Consider the following 21,713-nt stretch of genomic DNA (forward strand, 5'->3'; position numbering starts at 1 on the left):
TTCCAACATTGAAAAGTGTGATTTCACAACTTTTACATCAGACTGCGTGCCAAAATACAAACCTCTTTCCTCATATTTTCCTCATGTACATTATCAATTCTTTCATGTTCACTACCTAGAGTTAACATATAGACGAATTATAAACATTGTATTAGTTAGCACCACCTACAATTTATTACAAGCAGTTTTTGGGTGTTTTGGACCAAGTACAACGTGAATGAGCTACATGAATTACAAAAAATAAATAGTGTATCAACAACTCATTCATGGTGGACTACGTTTTATTCCCCAAAGAGCTCATCAAAATATTCATGTTAGGTGACCAAAATATCGCTTCTCAATTACCGAAAAGCTTCTCAGAATATTCATGGTAGACTTCCAAAGCGGCTTTATGATGCGACTGCTCAACATTACTACCTTCCACAGGGATGTGGTTAATATGGAAATAATCATCAGGTCCATACACATCAAGAAGAGACTTGTTGTGTGTTGAGTGAGCTACATTACACTCTTCAGGGATATCAATGTATTCCTGTAATAGCAAAAGTTAGCTGGCTAAACTAATTAAAAAAAATTAACATTTAATTACACTGAACATTCACCATATTGTAATTGTATAAGATGACCAAGACACATAGATCATTCCCATATATACCATGTATATCTTGTTAGCATATCCACTCAAATATGCCATGATCGTATCCTACTATCCATACAATCATACAATGAACATGTAACAATAACAGATGAACACATATAATACCAGTGTACATCAATACACAAAAATATTATGCACACAAAAATATGCCATCATGATATCCTACTATCCAAATAACCAGATAATGAACATGCAACTATAACTGATGAACATTTAGGCAACTGCAATGTACAGTAGTTACCTGGACAGATTTTTGCGCTTTTGCCTTATTCCTCAATGCAGCTTTCTCAGCAGTTTTCTTCCACCCTCTTAACTTGTTCACCTGCTTTTCCACAGTGCTTTTCAACCTTACATTTCTAGCTCCTCTCTTCCTCTTTTTAGGTGGATCTTTCACAACAGGATATAACAAATTTTTCACTTCATCAATTGTGATAGATTCATCAACCTTCCCAATAAGCAACTCAACCTTTGACTTTAAATCACTTAAAGCATTCTCCACAACCTTCCTAGCAGCTATGTCATGTTGGGTTGAATTGATTATTGATAAAGCATCCCTTGTAGTGTGAACACACCACACCGACGCTTGAACAATGTTTACATTCTTGCCCACGTCATCGTCAACTCTTGTACACATAGCATGTTTTGCCCATCTACCCAAAATATATCTTTGGGGGATTTTTTCAACATTATGAATGTGAAAAGTCCTCAATGAATGCGAACATAATAGACCCATCTCAGTGAAATACTTGCATGTACAATCAATTGTCATATTTTCTTGGTCAAATCTAACAAGATGCATTAAATATTCTTTCTCAGTGCAACCCACATGGTATTCAAAAAAAGGGGGATCATACTTAACTAGTTTCTGGCAAAATGACGCACCTCTTATGAAATTTTCCTCGAATGTCAGTCGTCAGGTACACAGCCACAGTGTATATCTTCTTTGCCTCATTGAGTAACTTAACATCTACAAATGCTAGATGTTTGTTGCCATCAAGTGCATTGTAATCTTCACCATTCTCCCTATCCCTCCACTCCTCAACAACATCTATAAAGACCTTGTAGAAATCGCAAAGGCCTTGCATGCTATGAAGCCTTTGATTCAAAGAATGATTTGTGGTCTCACTTCTTTGAGAAGACAGCACCCCCCCCCCTGAGAAGTAATCCTTGGAGTAAACAAGACACCGCATCTTCTTTAACTTGTACAACCTAATCAACCAAGGACATGCAGCACACTTGTACTTGGTAATCATACTGCATACATAATACAGAGAACTGTTATAAATCCAATGATCATTCGCTTTATTTCAATGAACAATATATGTTAATCAGTGAACATAAATTTTTAAACATACACAAGTATAATGTACATTACATCATGACATTTACTGAGCTCCAGAATCATAATTATTGTCAAATGTTTGCTGTACGTTGTCATTCAATTAATTGTACATTGAACTTGTCCATATGTACATTACTTTGTAAATTTAATCAACAAAGATTTCATTGATCAACAAACCATCAATTGAACAAAATCTATTATGCAGTGAACATTGACTGAAAACAATGAACAATATAGCACCAATTCAACAAATAAAACTCCTTTACCTTGTCCAATAGTGCTTGAACTCACTCTTGGTCTCACAATGTTTTAAAACATAATTGAATAGATCCACAAATCCAGCCTTCCCCCTCAAGGCTTTTATATTGTTGATGGAATTTTTCCCTATGTACCATATACAAAGACAATGTATAACATTGGGAAAAACAATGCTTATAGCCTTCGCCATGGCGGCATCTTGGTCAGTCATTATGGTTATTGGCGACCTACCTCCTATACTTTTCAAAAAAGACTCAAACAACCACACAAAAGAATCGGTGTCTTCATTTAGTAGGAAACCAACTCCAAACATCACATTCCTTTGGTGATGGTTCATCCCAACAAACGGACCGCAAATCATCCCATACTTATTCGTTCGGTACGCTGTATCATGAACAACCAAATCTCCAAACACTTCATAATCCTTTTTCATTCTTCCATCTCTCCAAAAAAAACTTATTAAGTGGCCTATAGCATCTAGTCGAACGTCATAGTAAAAATCACATTCCGCTGCTTGTCTTTGTGTAAAGTTCTTAATCAGCTGGTTACTGTCACAACCATCAAGTTCTTTCTTTCTTTGAGCAGCAACTGCATCATAAGCATCCCTGTGCGCAAAACCAAGATTGGCAGATCCCCCGGCTTCCTTCCTCAATACACGCACAGCTTCAGCAACCCCAACTCCACAACTTCTCAAATTATTAATCATGTGCAATTGTTCAACAGTGACTTTTCTATGAGATCTTATTAAATGTCTTTGTATTAATGGCACCATGGGGTGATTGTGAATCATATGGTGCGTAGTAACAATAAAAAGTCCAGACTCTTTGGATACATCAAATTGAATATACGCTTTACATCCACAACGTTGATCAAGCTTAGTATATGCCTGTGCCAAAAAAGAACATCAAGTATACTCTAGTGAACATTGCCTTTGCAGTAATGATCATCACCATTCCACAACACTATTATATAAATTTAGCACAATATACATCTTAGCCCAATATTTTTTAAACACTATCATTTAAAATAACTACCTCATGTTTACTAATATCATGACCTACATTTAACCACACACAACATAACAAATACCTGAAGTATACTCTAGTGAACATTAGCTTTGAATTAATGATCATCACCACCCCCACAACACTACTATATAAAATTAATGTACACATTATCATGACCTACATTAAAACACCCAAAACATAACACATACCTTAGGCACACCACCTTTTGTGTCTTTCAATCCTGCACGACTACAAACCAAAAATCGTTGTCTGATGGTCTTCGTATCATATCTCCAACAAACTTTGCCCTTCCGGATACCAAATCCGCATTTAAATACATAGTCATTGTATAATTTGTAAGCTTCTTCATCATTAGCAACCTCTTTGTGTATCAATTCAAATGTCTCGCACTCAACGTATTCTATAGACACATAAAATAAGAGTTAAAACATAACAACACGTAGATTTTGTATTATTACACCCCAACAAAGGGTTCGCACATACATTCCATCAACACACGAGTATTATTCCAGCAAATTGAGTAGACTTAATCATATTCTATAGACACAAATAACAACATAATACTAACCCACATATAGAAGCATGTACATTGGCTGTCAATGAATTGATCACTGGAATACCCTAAATGTATATTTGTAGTTATCTTCCAATTGTCACAGTGAGTATCATTAAACACATAACACATTTACATATGCAAAACAGGAATACATACATACTTTCAACTTTTCGGAATTTATGATAGACATACATGAAAATAAGGGAGATTTCAATGAAAGAGCACAATAAATGAAAAATAAATGAGACACAACATTCAATTGCTTCTAGCATAATAAATGAGAAACAAAGTGAATGATTAACTTATGTAATTACCAAAGTGAAAAAATGTCTGCGCAAAATGACATTTCATGGGATATCTGACGTTTCTAACTAAAAGCACAAAATGATACTGTACATTAAAAGTCAACACTTTGAACATTTAAAATCCCCATATGTACACTCTTATACTCTTGCACATCATCCAACACGCATTTGTACATAAAAAAAACGCTTCGTAGCTAAATACCATTCTTCTTAGCTAATTCATCTTCTTCTCTTTCTCCTTCATTCCTTAAATCTTCCATTGCATTATGAAGACCAATATTATCAACTGAAATTTCATCATTTTCAGTTATATCCTCCATTTTCCAACTTATGTACCATGAAACTTGTAAAGATTTACAAAATGCAAAACCAAACCGAAAATCCAACAAACTAAAACTTTTGCCAAATTATGATAGAAAATTATGAAACTCGGGGAGAAAATCAGTGAAGAAGAAAAAAAATGAGAGAGATTTAAAATGCTTCTTCTAAAATTAATGAGAAAGAAAGAGAGAGAATGATTGATTGATGTAAGTTATAAAGTACACCATGACTTTGCATGACATAAACCAAGCTGGCCCATTTCAAAAAAGGCGCCAAACCCTCTGTCAAATTTTGGCCCCCCTAAAACACATCCAACGACGCCGTTTTGCACGAGGTACAGGATGCTCATCCTACACCTCGGTGCAGGATCTAAATTGCGCATTCGTCCACATCACTATCCACTAACTTTATCACATACTCTTCCCATTTCACAATTCCACACCTCCATTCATTAACCTCCCCATTTACCTTCTCTCTCCTACTTTTCCATACCCCACCTCCTTTTCTCTCTCCTACTTTCCATACCCCACCAATATCAATAAAATAATTTGATTCATCACATTAATTTTAGATAATTTTAATTAAATTAAAATATGGTAATATAATTAAATAATTGCCTTATAATTAATCGGATTAATTCATTAATTATATTATACAAAAAAGCGTTATTTTTAATTACACTAGTTTACCCATTTTTCATCTGCGGTTTAATTTGACAATTATATAATTGCTAATTATAATAATTTACCTGATTTTAACGTTAATTAGGATGATTGGGATCCATAATTATCAAATAAGATTTATGAAATACTTAATGAAAAATTATGGATTTTTTGGAGTGTTGAAAATATATCAAGATTGGCTCTATTTATAGAGGATAAAAAATATGACGTTGGTATTAATTATTTTTTTAATTCATTATATAAAAAGTTATGGCATTTTTATAAACGGTAATATTACCGTTGTAAAAGTTAAAGCAGTGACACATGGCGAGTTGTGGTTGGTTGGGGCATTGGTGTTGCAGCGTGTGACACTTGGCGTGATTTGGTTGGCGGGCAGATTCTTTTTTTTGCAAAAACAAGATTCTGGAATTGCAACTTCACGTGGGATTCTCCCCATTTCTCTTACACATGGCAGCACACCATAGGCCATCATTATTGGATGGTTACCTATTTATTGGTGTTTCGCAATTTTTTTTCATTATGAGTGACATACCTCTATTGGTGGGAGAGTTCTTATTTTCTGATTTTTACAAATGGGAAACCCCAATGTAGGTGCTCTAAGGTTCAAAAATAATGTTGTTTATAAGAAAGTGTTCCATAACTTATGATTTGATTTGATTATTGATGTAAGTTATTCACTTTTTATTATATGATTATTTTCTGTGAATCGTATTCATTAGTAAATGTTTGTTCTGCTTTACTGTATTATTATAAACTACTTACTCCCTCCGTTTCATATTAATTTACTCACTTCACTTTGGGGGAGAACCAAGGAGGAAGTACAAAGGCATGAGAGAGAAACTGAAAAGGTGGAGATAGAAAGTGAAAAGTGAGAGAGAGAAACAAAAGAGGGGGTTAAAATATTAAAAAGTGAATGACATGGGTGGAAAAAGAGGAGAAAGTAGATGTGATATGTTACCAAATATAGAAAAAGCAACAGTGTGTAGATTGAAAAGAAACGGACTAAAAAGGAAAGTGTGTAGATTAAAATGAAACGGAGGGAGTATTACATAGTAGCTAATCATTCTTTTCTTATATTATATAGAGTTAAAGATTCAATTCCATATATAAATGTTATATGTTACTAAATTGAACTTACAAGAAAATTGTTCTCTCATGCAAATTTGTTGTTTCAAATAGTTGTTTGGTTGATATGAAAAAACATGAGAAATAGAAATTCCAAAGAATTGAAAATTTGATGAGTTACGTTATTTGGTTAACAAAAAAGTAGCAAAATCAAGGAATTAGAAATTCCTAAAAATTTTGAATTTCCAAAAAATGAAGGAAGTTAATTACCTAGATCCTCCTAGGTAAGTAGAAATTCCCCTGAGTATTTAGTTCTCCCACTGCCAACTAAACAATTTCACCACTTTTTCATGAATTTGATTAAGTCATTTATTTGCTATGAATTGCAATTTCATGAAAATTTTGATTTCTCGTGTAAACCAACCGACCACTAAACGTTCAATGGTAATAGCAGATTGATTCACCATACACTACTATTAAGGGGGCGTTTGGTTTGAGGTATTTAAGAAAGGGTAAGGGAATCAAGTAAGTTGATTCCCTTATTTGATGTTTGTTTGTGTAATCTATCATTCCCTTTACCCCATCCTTACCCCCAAAGTCCTGTACATCCATTGCCCACCCTCCCTTAAGGTTACACTTACCCCTTCCTTGATCAACCATTAACCAACCATTGACCACTTCCTTTACCACCCACCACTACTTGACGTCACACCAACACCACCCACCATCACCCCTCCACTCTAACCACTGAACTGCCACACCTTTACCACTATCACCGCCAACCACCTATCGGAAAACCTACTCCAACCCTGAAAAACCACTTCCATCCATCCCAAGACCTTCCACCACCTTCAAAAAACCACCCCACCCACCCCACAAACCTTGAAAAACCACCACCATCGAAAAACCCATAACCCACCACCCTCGAGAAACTTCCTCATCCCGGCACGAAACCAACCATCGCGACCGAAGGGGTAAGGAGCGGCTGCCAAAACGAGGGGGTTGCGACCAGAAGGGGGAAGGGGTGTGACGACCGAAATGAGGAGGTTGCGGCCATAAGGGAAAAGGGTGCGATGACCGAAAGTAGGGAGGGGGATGTCCACTAGCCGGAAGGGGGAATGGGGTAGCGGTTGTAGAAGGTGAGGGGTGATTGAAAGAGAAATGGTGGCGGTGGTTGTAAAGTTCAAAAGTTATGCTGGTGAAATGTTATGGTTTTCTTAAATATATTAAAACAAACATAGTAAATCTAAGGGTTTATGTTTCCATTCTCCTTATTTCCTTTCTTAAACCCTTTCCCTTTCCTCTTTGTATACCAAATGCTTCCTAAGATTAAACTTTTAATCGAGAATCACATCTTTTTGAGCAAGAACAAAATACTTCTAATTCAAATTATAATTTATACATAGTGTATTAAATTTATAAAACAAAATATTTTCCCTGTATTTTACACACGTCAAAAAATTAATTTTAATTATTAAATTTGTTATGCTGAACTTAGAAAATTAAATAGTTTACCCGCGCCCAATTTTATATTTCTATATGCACATGGGATTTCTTTTTATCATTGGATTCACCACCCCCAGTATATTTTTGTTCTTTATATTTCTATATGCACATCAGCACATGGGATTTCTTCATTATCATTGGATTCACCACCCCAGTCCCCCACTATATTTTTGTTCTTTAAATAAAATCCGTGTCTGTTGATTCTGTCCTCGGGAGTATTAGGTATAGAATAAATATAATACTCTTCTTTTTCAAATATAAAGCATAAAGCATTTACGCTTTATAAAAATTCGTTTTGATCACAAATATTTCTCAAATCCGATAAACAGATAAACAAAAATTATGTCGTTGAATTCGTCTTGAAAAATACTCTAATAATATTTTTTTAAAATTTTCTACCAAAAATAATTAACGATCAAAGTTCAACCTCGAACATCGTGATGTATCATTTTCTTATAACAGTAAAAAAAACCAAAAAGTACTGGGCAGAGTGTTATTCAAGAATTAAATCCTCACATAAACTGTAGAAACAAAAAAATAAAGCCGGAAGAAGCTTTCAGAGAAGTTAGAAAAACCACAATCACTTTGCATTCCATTTATGTCACGTTGGTTACAAGCAAATTACCAACAATGTGCTAGCTAACCAAGATTTTATTAAACATCTAAAAAGTATGTACAAAAAAAAAAACGGAGCAAGTTTGAGACCAATTTCAATTTGGTTTGGTTCCCCAAGCTCATAAAACTCGAAAATACATTATCTAATGTACAAAATTAACCATTATCACTAAATCCTTATGTACTTGATCAGTTAATCAACACAACACATCTTTTTTAAAAAATAAATTAGATGTATGGATTAATATGAGAGGAGTAATCTCTGATTCCAGCACCTTCCCAACCCATCCACTCTTCCCACATATCCCATTCTGAGTCTTCCATTCCTCTAAATTGTTCATCTGGATCATAATATGCTTCCATTTCTTGCACTTTGCTTTCTCCTCTTATATTACTGATCACCATCTACAAAAACAAATTAACAAAAATTCAGAATAAATTCGCAAACCACATATTTGAAATAATTTGACTTTTTTTTTTTTACTACTCGACTTTCACCATATTTATTAACTTTCATTTTGTTAATCCTTTTTTCTATTATAAACAAAATCAATGAATTCGAAAAAAATAAAAAAATACGTACATCATAAGCTTCATTAATCTGGTGAAACTTGACTGTGCAATTATCTTCTCTGCACACATCTGGATGATACTGCAACCACCAAATCAGATCTCTCAAATTAGCACAATCATGAAATCAATTCAAATTTCACGAAATTTACAGCAGAAAATCAAAAAATTACTGCTGAAATCTTCCAAAATAACTGCCAAAAAATGACAAAATTAGTGCCGAAGACGCGAAAATTACCTTCAAAGCAAGGCGTCGGAAAGCTTTCTTGACCTCAGATTCAGAAGCGTCGCGGTGAAGACTAAGAGTTTGGTAAGGATCAGCGAATGTAGTGGCCGTCGCAGAAGCTGAAACAAATGCGACGCGATTCATAAGATTTCTCTTCTGAAATTTCTTCTTGTTCTTCAGAAAATGCGACGAAGAAGAACCTCCCATGGCTGCCTGAGTCACTGCTGCCGCCATTTTTGACGCAAACAATTATGTCAACAACGCAAACACTGTTATGTATGGATTAATTGATTTGGTGTAATTTGGATGATTTTGGAATGGATAATTTTAGGTGAAAATAATAAGAATAATATAGCTGGTTTGAAGTATAAATAGGAATTAGAAGGGAATATTTTTTGGGATAAAATGAGAATGATTATTTTGTAGAGAAAAATTGGGTTGGTATATATAGGGAAAGTGGGGATTATTTTATGCTGAGTATATGCGTGGATAAGGATGTGGCATTGAACTTATCCATTGATTTTACTTTTTTTATTCGTATTTTTTTTCTGGTTACTGAATTTGATCTGGTCAGTTTTTGAACGTGTCCATGTCACGCAGCTGACTTGATACCACGTGTTTCAATATGAAGTATGAACTTATTCTTTAATTTGGATAGGATACTTTTTTGCTCTTTTCTACCAACTTCATAGGGCCTACTGCATGAGAGATGATAAACATATAATTGATACATGTTTGCAAACATTTATCAGGAATAAACAAATAATAAAAGACTGAAAAAGGTGGTGATGTGAGTCTCAGGAAATAATAAAAGGTTGAAAAAGTGGTGATGTGGGTCCCAGGAAATAGAAGAGGAATAAAATACTATTTATATTTCATGAACACTATTTGTTAGTTGCATAAACACTATTTGTAGTTACACGAACACTAGTTGTAGTAGCATGAACACTATTTTTCAGTTCGCAATTTTCGAGATCACTTTTTTGTTGATTGACAGTTTGCGGTTTTCGAGATCACTTTTCTGTTTGACTGACAACTTGTTCCCATATACATTGACAGATTTATCCCTGATAGATGTTTGCAAACATCTATCAGTTATATGCTTATCATTTCTCCCTACTGCCTAGCCCTAGAGTAGTAGAGTTAGGGATGACAATCCAGTTCAAATCCGACCCTAGTCTGCTCCGATCCGAATCAAAAATCCTAATCGACTCTGACAAAAAAGTAATCCGACTCCGACTCCGTTAGAAAATCTGACTCCGAGTCGGATCTCATAAAATAATCAGATATCCGAATCTGACTCCGACTTTGAGTCAATCAATCCTTTTTTCTTATTTATGTTAATTTATTATTTATGTATAATCTGATTTCGCCTTTCAGCCAATTGTATTATATAGAATTTTTTCATTGAAGAAATGATTGTTAAAAATAATAGTAATATTTAGATTATTTGTACTATATAAGATTTTCATTTGATGATTAGAATAAATTGTAATGATTAAATTATTTTATTATAGAAGACTATTTTATTATAAAAAATAGCGCAAATTATATTAGAAATTTCTTTTGAAGATTTTCTTATATATTAGAAATTTCTTTTGAAGATTTTCTTAACCTATGAATAGTGTCCAAATTAAAAATAAAAAATATACTAAAGGACTAAGAAGTATATTTTAAATAGTTATCATGATGTAATCTTATTGGTTATATTTGTTCACTTAAGTTAACTAGGTTTTAGACTCATTCAAATTGCACGAGAATTATTTTTTTGTTTTATATATTTAAAATTTGTGATACTTTCATAGAAATCACGGTGGTTAAATTTCATAAATATATTAACGGAATATAAATATAAAAAGTAGTGATATTATAATTTAGCTTTTGTACTAAGTATAATATAATATAATGAAATTAAAGAGAAAATATGTTTTCTCCTTTCAGTTTGTAACAAAATAATGTGTCACTCAACATATTAAATAGACGATGTATATATACATATATATATGTATATATACATATATATATGTATATATATATATATATATATATATGTATATATATATATATATATGTCTATATATATATATGTCTATATATGTATATACATATATATACATATATATATATATATATATATACACATATATATATGTGTATATATATATATTATATGTGTATATATATATATTATATATATGTATATATATGTATATATATGTATATATCAAAATCCAAACTTGATTTCTTCCTTGACTTAGTATTCTCTTTGTTCCTTTCAATGATACGTTGAAATTCATGCACTTAAATAACTCGTTACTCCACTACTTAGTTTGCATCTTTGTTCCTTTGTCTTCATCAAAGCTAGGGTTCAACAATTTCCCCCTTTTTGATGATGACAGCAAAGGTACAAACTATGGAAATGACAAATAATATAAGCTAATGAAAAAGACAAAATAATAAAATAGGAAATGAAAAATAAAACAGGATTAAGTATCTTAATTTTGATTTTTCATTTACCTTTAAATTATTTATTTATTTATTTATTTTATTTAATTTGTTCCTTAATCTTTCCCCCCTTTGTCATCGTCAAAAAGAGCAAACTCGGCGTGATTTCATGAATAGTGATCAAGACCTTGAGACCATGAACAAGCACCATAGAAATGGTTAAGTTAGAAGATGCAAAGGGTAGACTAGCTCAAACATCAATCACAGAATACTAGCCATTCCAAGTAAGAATTAATGCACAAAAATCACAAACGAAGAGAAAAATAGCAAAAGTCATATATATATAGCACTTGTTCCTTTAAGTACAAAAAGAGACAAAGAAAGAAAAAGAAACAAAGCTAAGCAGTCTTGTTCCTCGAAGAGAAACAAGAACTAAGAACTAGGAAGGGAAGGGGAATGGTGTTCCTCAACAACTTCTTCTTCAACCACATCCTCCAAAATGACGTCAGCCAGTTCCTCTTCTACTACCCTAGGCAGTTTCCTCTTGCTAGAGGAACTGGGAGCAGTTCTCCCTTGAGTTAACACTCCCTCTTGCACAGAGAGATCCAAACCATGCAGTGTTTTCTCATTTAGAATATTTCCTTGCTTAATTCCCAATGTAGGCCATCCGGTTATTTTTACTTTAAAGTGATGAAGTAAAGAAGTAATTAAAGCTCCATAGCCAACTACACAATTGTTTTCAATGCAATGAGTAAGATGTTGGATGAAGAGAGAAGTAAAGTTTATTTGGATGTGGTGGTCAAGGTAGAACATATAACACATGTCGAAGAGACCCACTTCATTCATCTTTTCAGTTCGAGAAATGAGTGCTCTTCAAACCAAGTTAAACAAAATTTTGTGGACTGGAGAGAGTAGGTCGTGGTTGATTTTGTGTTGGCCAGCAGTTCCCCCAAAAGATTCAACAATCTTGTCTTGGGGAAAATTGGGAAAGGAAATAGTTCCTTTCCGTTTAAAGTACACATCAGTTCCTTTGCAAGGAACTTCCCAAATCTTTGCCAAGGTTTCTTTAGAAAATTTTATTTTCTTCCCCCTTACTTCAGTAGTACAATTCTATCAGTGTTGGCGTAATTTGCACAAAATTCATCCATGGCCAAAGGAACTAAGGCATTGTTAAATGCATATTCAAACAGGTATTCCATACCCTGTTCCTTTAGAATATCGGTTAATTCATTGAATTTTACCTCTTTTGCCCATTCTAAATCGACACAAAAACCTAAAACATACCTTAATTCACTTCTTTCTACTCGTTTCTTGGAGGAAGAAGTAGCAGTTCCTTTGGAAGGAAAAGGGGTAACTTCTTCTTCCCCCTTAGATTGTTCCGGGGATTCTTCTTCATCATCCTCCCCAATCAATTTTTGCCTTCTCATACTTCTTCTTGGTGATTCTAATTTTTGTTCTTCTTCCACCATGGGTGTTTCTTGAATTTGTTCGTTTTCTAGGGTTTTGGTTGGAGAAGAGGGGTTTTCCATTTTAGAGGTTTTGAGAGATTTTGTGTTTGGAAAAGGTGAATTGCATGAGGTTTTTGCCATTTTGTGAAATAAATTTGGGATTTTATGGTGTGTGAAGAGGATAAACAATGGTGAAGATGAAGCGACTAAGGAACACGGTTTTGGGATGAAATAAAGAAAGAGAAGAAATGCATGTAATAGTAGGTGAAGAGTTACATGCGGAAAAATTGATAAAAATAAAAAATAAGCGAAAAACAGATAAATGAGAATCATGATTTAATGAAATCTGATTCCTATATATTTTTGGGATTTTCGGATCTTTTTTAATTTTTATGCATTTTTAATTTTGGAAAGAAAATGAAATCTAAGGAACTTGTGCTATAGGAACAACTTATGCTACATATCAACGTTCTTCATATTATGCATGTTTCTTTAACTTAGGAACAATAAGGGGAGTATTATGTGATATTTGTAAGTTGTTTTATTCCTTTGAATTCATGTTTATGTTTTTAACATCTTAATTTGCAATGGTCTTAGGCAATCAATCACAATCACTTCATATCACATAGAGTAAGTCAAATTAATTCAAACATGGTGTATTGGAATAGGAACAACTACTTAAGTTTTATTAAACCTAACTCAAGCCTTAATTTTTCATATCTATCTCTTTGTAGAGGCTTAGTTAGTATATCAGCAATTTGATTTTCAGTTTGACAAAACTCAAGTTTAATCAAACCTTTTTCCACATTTTCTTTTAGAAAGTGATGTCTGATATGTATATGCTTAACTCTTGAATGATGCACTGGATCTTTTGAAATACTAATGGCACTAGTATTATCACAATAAATAGGAACACAATTAAAGTTTATTCCATAGTCACATAGTTGTTGCTTTATCCAAAGCATTTGAGAGCAACATGCAGCAGCAACTACATATTCTGCTTCAGCAGTGGATAAAGAGACTGTGTTTTGTTTCTTGGTGCTCCAAGAAACTAAACTATGACTAAGAAATTGAACCATACCTGAGGTGCTTTTCCCATTTACAAGATCTCTAGCATAATCGCATCGCATATCCTTTAACTCAAATGTGTCACTTCTTGGATAGTAGAGTCCAAGATCATCTGTTCCTTTAAGATATCTAAGAATTCTCTTCAAGACGAGTTAGATGAGATCCTTTGGATTGCTTGAAATCTAGCACACAAACCAACACTGAAAGCTATGTCTGGACGACTAGCAGTTAGATACAAAAGTGAACCAATCATTCCTCTATATTTTGTTTGATCAACACTTGTTCCTATGGAGTCTTCATCTAATCTAGTTGAAGTTCCCATAGGAGTGTGATTTATCTTTGATTTTTCGAGGCCATATTTCTTTAATAGTTCCTTTATGTATTTTTGTTGGTGAACAATTATTCCTTTTCAGTTTGTTTGATTTGTAACCAAGAAAGAAATTTAACTCACCCATCATACTCATTTCAAATTCATTACTCATGAGATTTGAGAATTCTTTGCAAATGTTTCATTTGTTGCTCCGAATATGATGTCATCAACATATATTTGAACAAGTAAAATGTCAGTTCCTTTGATTTTAGGAACAAGGTTTTATCAACCTTTCCTCTTTTAAAATTGTTTTCTAAAAGGAACTTAGATAATCTCTCATACCATGATCTAGGTGCTTGTTTTAACCCATAAAGAGCTTTATCAAGCTTGTAGACATGGTTTGGGAGATTATTGTTTTCAAACCAGGGGTTGTTCAACATATACATCTTCGTTTAAATAGCCATTTAGAATGCACACTTAACATCCATTTGATATAATTTAAATCCCATGTAAGCAGCAAATGCAATTAAAATTCTAATGGCTTCTAATCTAGCTACAGGAGCAAAGGTTTCTTCATGTCTATTCCTTCTTGTTGATTATAACCTTTTACTACAAGTCTAGCTTTGTTCCTGACAATGGTTCCATATTCATCTAGTTTATTTCTAAACACCCATTTTAAGCCAATTACTTTTTGTTGTTTAGAAGAAGGAACTAGATGCCATACCTTGTTTCTTTCGAACTCATTTAATTCAGCTTGCATGGCAGTGATCCAATCAGAGTCAGTTAGGGCTTCTTCATGATTTCTTGGTTCCATCATTGATAGGAACGCATGAAATGCACAAAAATTCCTTAACTGAGATCTAGTTTGCGTACCTTTTGATATGTCACTGATTATGAGTTCCATTGGATGTGACTTTGTTGTCGTCTCAGTGGTTGAAACTCTCTTATAGGAACTGTTGTTCCTCGTGAGTTCCTTGAGTAGATGAGGAACTATGATCTTGTTGTTCCTCTGTTAGCCTATGTAGACTCGTTCCTTCATCTTGAGGAACAGGACATCTTCACCTTGAGGAACAGACATCTCCTCCTTGAGGAACAGGAACATCATTGTTGTGATATTTTCATTTCTTCGTTCCTTTCCTCTTTTACTTCTTCTTCTTCATTTGAATCTGCATTTTTCTCACTTGGTTGTACCAATCCAATCTTATAGTCATCAACTTGTATGCTTGGATTGTATTTGTCAGATTCATCAAAAATTATGTGAATACTCTCTTCGACACACATAGTTCGTTGTTATATACTCTATAAGCTTTACTATGTGATGAGTATCCAAAAAATATTGCTTCATCACTCCTTGCATCAAATTTTCCAAGATTATCTTTATTTCCATTATTATGAACAAAACATTTGCAACCAAATGTTCTAAAGTAAGTGATATTGGGTTTCTTTCCAAAGTAAAGTTCATAAGGATTTTTGTTTATGATAGGTCTCATCATGGCACGATTAATTATGTGACAAGCAGTATTAACAGCTTCAGCCCAAAAGTTCCTTGGAAGTTCACTAGCAATTAACATGGTTCTAGACATTTCCTCCAAAGTTCTATTTTTCCTTTCTACAACACCATTTTGTTGTGGTGTCCTAGGGGCAGAAAAATTATGATCAGGCCATTATCTCTTAGTCATCAAATCTATAATTTTCATTCTTTCCATGATCTGATCTAATTGCATTATTTTATGACCACTCAATGTTTGAACTCTTTTAGCAAAGACAAGGAACTCATCATAAGTCATCTTTACTAGAGAAAAATAACCCAATGTATACCTAGAGTAGTCATCACAATAACTAATACATACCTCTTTCCACTTCTATTTGAATTCTCATAGGTCCACATAAGTCCATATGAATTAACTTAATGGTTTAGTGGTGCTTACTATATCTTTTAGATTTGAAAGAGGATCTTACTTGCTTTCCGTGCACATGCATCACAAACTTGATCAATATGAAATTTTATGGATGGTAATCCTAAAACAAGATCTTTTGATCTAAGTTTCTCAAGTAATGAAAAGCTAGCATGTCCTAGACGCTTGTGCCAAAGAAGTGAATCATCTTCAATAACACTAAGACAAGTTAAATTGATCTTAGGAATAAGGTCAAGATCCACAATTATGTGTTCCCTTTCCTTGTTCCTTCCAAGATAACCTTCTTAGTTTTAATGTTGATGATCAAGCATTTTTTTTATAAATTTTACAATTTCCTTTCACAGAATTGAGAAATACTTAATAGATTATGTTTTAGACCTTCAACTAAAAATACATTTTAATGGAGTGTGATGGTGACTTACCAACCTTCCCATGGCAACTATGTTACCTTTCTTATTGTCACCAAATGTTACACTTCCACCTTCTTAGGTTGAGAGTGAGAGAAACTTAGTTTTTCTCCTGTCATGTGCTTGGAACAACCACTATCAGATACCATGTGTTGTTCCCCCTCACTCCAACCTGCAAAAATCAACTAGTTGTTAGTTGTAGGAACCCCTTCTTTCGTGGGTTCCTGTTCTTGACTAGGATTGATTTGACAACCCATTTTTTTTACTTATTTCACATTTTGCCAATCATCTCAGTTTTAGTTGACATTGATTTATGTAATGACCTACCTTTCCACAATACATACAAATTTATCACTAGGTAGATCAACATATTTCTTGTCTTGTTCCTTTTCTTGTAGTTTTCAAAACCAAGACCTTCTTTCTTTTTCGTGGTTTCTCAATCCACTTAGGAACACCATGTTTTCCTCTGTTCCTTGCACAACCAGTTCCTTTTTAAGATTACAGATCTGTTCCTTTAAAATATTTTTTCTTTATTCAAATTTTCAATCTCAGATCTGTATCCTTTCAAAGGGGTTGATCTTATATCAAAGGAACTAGAACAGGGACAAATTCCTTCAAGTGTGAAATCTCTAAATTAATTAGATAATTTTCATTTTTCAAACTTTCATAATATTCTTTGATTTTTAAGTTTTTTCAAAACAAATCAAAGAATCTAGTTTCAACATCTGTTCTCATTTTCTTAAGCCATTCTATGTGTTCTTGCAGACTTTAAGGTTGTTCGTTTGTTCACGTTTTTCACGTTCATCTCTACATTCAAGAATTGCATCATAAAGAAGATCATATATTTCAGGCCTAGTTTTACATCTAAGTCTGACTCAAGTCCATGTTGACTTACCTCAACTTTTCTTCATCTTCTTTTTCATCATGTTTGCCATGAGGCAAAGGTTTGCTGTTTCTTAGTTTGTTGTTCCTCTTCTCTTCCGTCTCTGAATCTCCCCAAGCAGCTATCATGCTTTCGACTGTTTGCCTTAGAGAAAGGTGCTTTGATTCTTTGTTCCTTTCAGCAAAGCGTTCCTTGTTCCTTTCTTTGGTTTTTCATTTTCCCAAAGGGACATTCCTTGATGAAGTGATCTGTACTCCACATTTATGACAAGCAGCTTTGTTAGAAAATTTTTAGTTTTACCTTTGAAGTTTCCGTTCTTCATCTTTCTGAAATTTTCGAACCATGAGAGCTGCTTCTTCTTCTTCTGAGTCAGGTCATCTTCATCATCTGCTTTGAGAGCAATGATTTTATTTGGAGCTTTCACCATATCTCAGTATCAAGGTGAAGCTCATGAGTCATAAGTGACCCGCCAGCTGTTCTAATTGAACTTAGTGAATCTTTTGTTTCTTGAAAGCAGTGACTTTAGCCATCCATCTGTCCTTAGGAAGACTCCTAAGAACCTTTCGAACCTGTTCCCTAGATGAAATAAACTTTCCAAGAGAAGCTAACTCATTAATAATGTTAGTAAAACGAGTAAACATCTCTGATGCTTTCCTTAGTTTCATGAGAACAGTTCATATTGATTCATAAGTAAATCAATTTTGATCTTTTGATTCATTAGTTCCTTCATGGGTTACTTCTAGTAAATCCCATATTTGCTTTGCGGATTTGCATCCCATGATCCTATTATGTTCATGGGGTCCAAGTCCACAATGCAACATTTAATAGCCATGGCATTTACTTCCATTTTTTCAAAATCAGATTTGTCATAATCAGAGAGGGGTTTATAGATTACCTCATTTTTGTCATTTGTAGTTGTGATTCTCGAAATCACCAACTTCAATGACTCTCCATACCTGTAGTTTTCAGCTTGATGAATATCTCCATCGGTTCTTCCAGTAGTTGAGTATTCCCATTGAACATGGAGGCCTTTGAGTGAGTAACCTTCTCAAGTTTCTCGGTGGTATTCATTGTTCCTTGGATCTTTTTCTCAATAGGGTTTCCTATCTTCGTGAGTTCTAGCTCTGATACCAATTGTTATTTCCCTAGGAACACTACAAGAGGGGGGGTGAATTGTATGGTAGAAATAAACGTAACTTTTTGCGGAAATTAAAATTAAACAATAAACAAGCTAAAGGAACACAAGGGATTTTTACGAGGAAAAACTTCTTGGGCCCAAAAGAAGAAACAACCTCGACCACTAGGGATTTTAAACTCAACTCTTTCACTAATTAGGCCAAACAACTTTGTTACAACCTAATTCTACTTCGAGCCACACCTTGAGTTCCTAAACTCAAGTTCCTGAGCCACTGTTCCCTTAACGGCAGTTCCTCTCAACTTCACTCGAAGTTTTTCTCACTCTTCTGCTTTACTCAAAGTTCTCTCTTACAGAACTTCACTCAAAGTCCCTTACCCCAAAAACCAAAATACACTTGATCGAAATAAGTTTAGTGGAATTAGAGTAAGAAAGAAAAGAACAAATGGCTATTATGAGAGAAGGAAGGCACTGACAATTTAATTAGTTAAACTCACTAAAACACTTAGTCAGACTCACTTTGGAACTTAATTAGACATTAAAATTTATAGTGGTAGTAATTTAGAACGTGGGAATTAGAAAATGTATTTGTGAAAAACCATTATCCCATTATGTTCCCTACCCCAAGGAACACGTTCCTCAAAACATCCCATGATCCCATGATCACTGTTAGACGTGGGAGTGTCTTTAGTTACTGCTCCTCAATTATAGTAACCACTTTGAGCATTACTCGAAAATCTGATTTAATTTAAAAACATATTAAATATTAAATCTGAAATTAAATCATTTTAATAAAAATATTATCTTTAAATAACTTCCGTAAAAACCGAATAATATTTTTATTACCTTTTGAAAAATAAAATCTTTTCCTTAAAAAGATTTTCCATAAAATTAGATTTTTTTCTTAAATAAAACGGTTACCTATATTCTAGGCATTATCTTCTCAACTGCCATCAATGTACCGTTGTAATGCTTCAACCTAAGTCTAGTTCCTTTTATTTTTGTTTGTTCCTTGAACTCATTATTTAGTGCCAATTTGTTTGTTCCTTATCAAGGAACAAACTATCATTCTTAAATAAAAACTGCCACGGTTCCGTACCATCTTTACTCGTTCCTTTACAATGGAGCAAGAAGCATAAAGCGCGCTTTATTCTTCTTGCTCCAATGCTGCTCCAGTATCAAATAGGGAAACATCTTCACTTAGTCTTCAAAGTCCAAACTTGATTTCTTCCTTGACTTAGTATTCTCTTTGTTCCTTTCAATGATACCTTAAAATTCATGCACTTAAATAACTGGTTAGTCCACTACTTAGTTTGCATCTTTGTTCCTTTGTCATCATCAAAACTAGGGTTCAACATCAACCTTAGATGATATGCATGAAAAGATTGATATTTTACTCGAATTAGGCGAGTTTTATTTTTAGATAAAAAAGACTCCTAGAATGATCATAATTTAAGCGAATGCACACGAAAAGAACGACGGATCGACCACCACGACGACTAAATCGACAAAAAACATGAGATGCACAAGATGTATGCCACACAACATAGCTGAGCCTGGCGCGAGGACGTTGCGCTAGGCGCAACTTAATTTGTTTGGCTCACTACTCCCCGACATGTTTTTTGGCGATTTAGGCAAGGTTTTGGCTAATTTGACTATCTTTTTTTAGACACGATTTTATACGCAATGCATAACAACAACAAAATGACAAGTTAATAACAGGCAAAAATTGCAATCACAAGCAAATGTTATATAACATGGATGTAAAAGTTCTCAACCTAAAGTCCAGTTCTACATTTAATACTAGGGTCAGGCTTTGATTAATGAGGCTAAAAAGGGTCCATGACTAAATGATTGATCCCACGGTTCGTACCTTTTTTTAAAAAGGATGCCACGTGTAAGACACATCTCCAATTCTCAGTCAATAACAAGAGCAATGTCATGGTTGGGTATGTTTGCTTATGACTAAGATCCAACACTATTGCCCAGGAAGATTTTGGAAGGACAAAGCACAAACCCCTCGAGGGTGGCCTCACGCATAGAACATTTGCTAATGAGGCAAGGAATATTGTCCTTATGGTGGCTTGAACAACAGTCATGCATATGCAAAACAATATGTTATTCTAAGGCATAAAAACATAATGAATAGTATTTTTCGAGTTTCACCCGCTCATCAAAAAAACAAATTTTTAAAAGTCCTCTCCATTAGAGTCGGCAAATTGTAAGCATGTTTTTATTTAGCCCACGTGGGATGAGCGCGTATTTGACTACCTCATTGTAAATGTTTTATACTGAAAAATGGTTTGAAACAGAGAGAAGTCACCACCAAGTCTTTAAAGGAATACTCATAAACCTAATTGGATATTGGGGAAATCATATGCACAACTTAGGAACTTATCAAATGTAAATTTCCCCATCACGACTTCATTAATGGTCAATGAACCATAGATTGAGTTTGGGGTGATGGTACGAACACAGTGAGGAACCATATTCGCCCATTCATCGCCTCTACTTAATATCGATGCATGTCAAGTTTTATGGAAAAGAATAACCAAATAATATATTCAAGCGCCCTAAAAATATTAGTTTAAATTGGTTCATTAAGCACATTAAAATACTATTTTTTTAGTGACAAGTTATTTAGTAGTCAAAATTACAGTGTTCCTAACAGGTTGTTCAAATTATCTGATTAATATTAGAAACAATTCCTTAGGTCTTGATTAGCAAAAATAACATGTGGGTGATGAAAGCATGAACAAGACAATTATAACAACATATATATGAAACAAATAAAAGAAGAAGGAGATTAGAATATACAAAAGAACGATTTTATATTAAAGATCTCCATCATGTAAAAAAATAGTTAGTAACTTCAATGTAAAAAAATAATGAATTTATTTGAGGACCTTTAAGAATATACCGATGCGGCTTAGAGCATAGATAATGACAACCTTCGGGACGAGCAATC

General features: G+C 33.8%; 2 protein-coding genes across 4 annotated transcripts; both read right to left on the reverse strand.

Moving 5' to 3' along the window:
• Window positions 1-292: 292 nt before the first annotated feature.
• On the reverse strand, window positions 293-3,997 carry LOC125497282 (protein FAR1-RELATED SEQUENCE 1-like). 3 transcript variants are annotated; one of them, XR_008969268.1, is made up of 3 exons: window positions 2,267-3,997; window positions 900-1,912; window positions 293-532 (listed from the first exon to the last, which is right to left on the reverse strand). XR_008969268.1 is itself a non-coding variant. In XM_057394840.1 (3 exons), exons 2-3 carry the CDS (start codon window positions 1,455-1,457, stop codon window positions 338-340), a joined length of 753 nt encoding a protein of 250 aa, XP_057250823.1. In that variant the 5' UTR covers window positions 1,458-1,912; window positions 3,475-3,729; the 3' UTR covers window positions 293-337. The 3 variants fall into 3 exon arrangements, 2 of the variants coding, with proteins under 2 accessions (XP_057250823.1, XP_048499846.1); XM_057394840.1 differs by having other exon boundaries at window positions 3,475-3,729; XM_048643889.2 differs by having other exon boundaries at window positions 2,267-3,729.
• Window positions 3,998-8,287: 4,290 nt separating this feature from the next.
• LOC104908091 (chaperone protein dnaJ 8, chloroplastic) lies at window positions 8,288-9,561 on the reverse strand. Its single transcript, XM_010697161.4, has 3 exons — window positions 9,146-9,561; window positions 8,921-8,989; window positions 8,288-8,742 (listed from the first exon to the last, which is right to left on the reverse strand). The coding sequence occupies exons 1-3, from the start codon at window positions 9,365-9,367 to the stop codon at window positions 8,566-8,568; spliced, it is 468 nt and encodes a 155-aa protein (XP_010695463.2). The 5' UTR covers window positions 9,368-9,561; the 3' UTR covers window positions 8,288-8,565.
• Window positions 9,562-21,713: the final 12,152 nt, after the last annotated feature.

Source organism: Beta vulgaris, chromosome 5 (assembly GCF_026745355.1).
Source record: "Beta vulgaris subsp. vulgaris cultivar EL10 chromosome 5, EL10.2, whole genome shotgun sequence".
NCBI lineage: Eukaryota > Viridiplantae > Streptophyta > Magnoliopsida > Caryophyllales > Amaranthaceae > Beta > Beta vulgaris.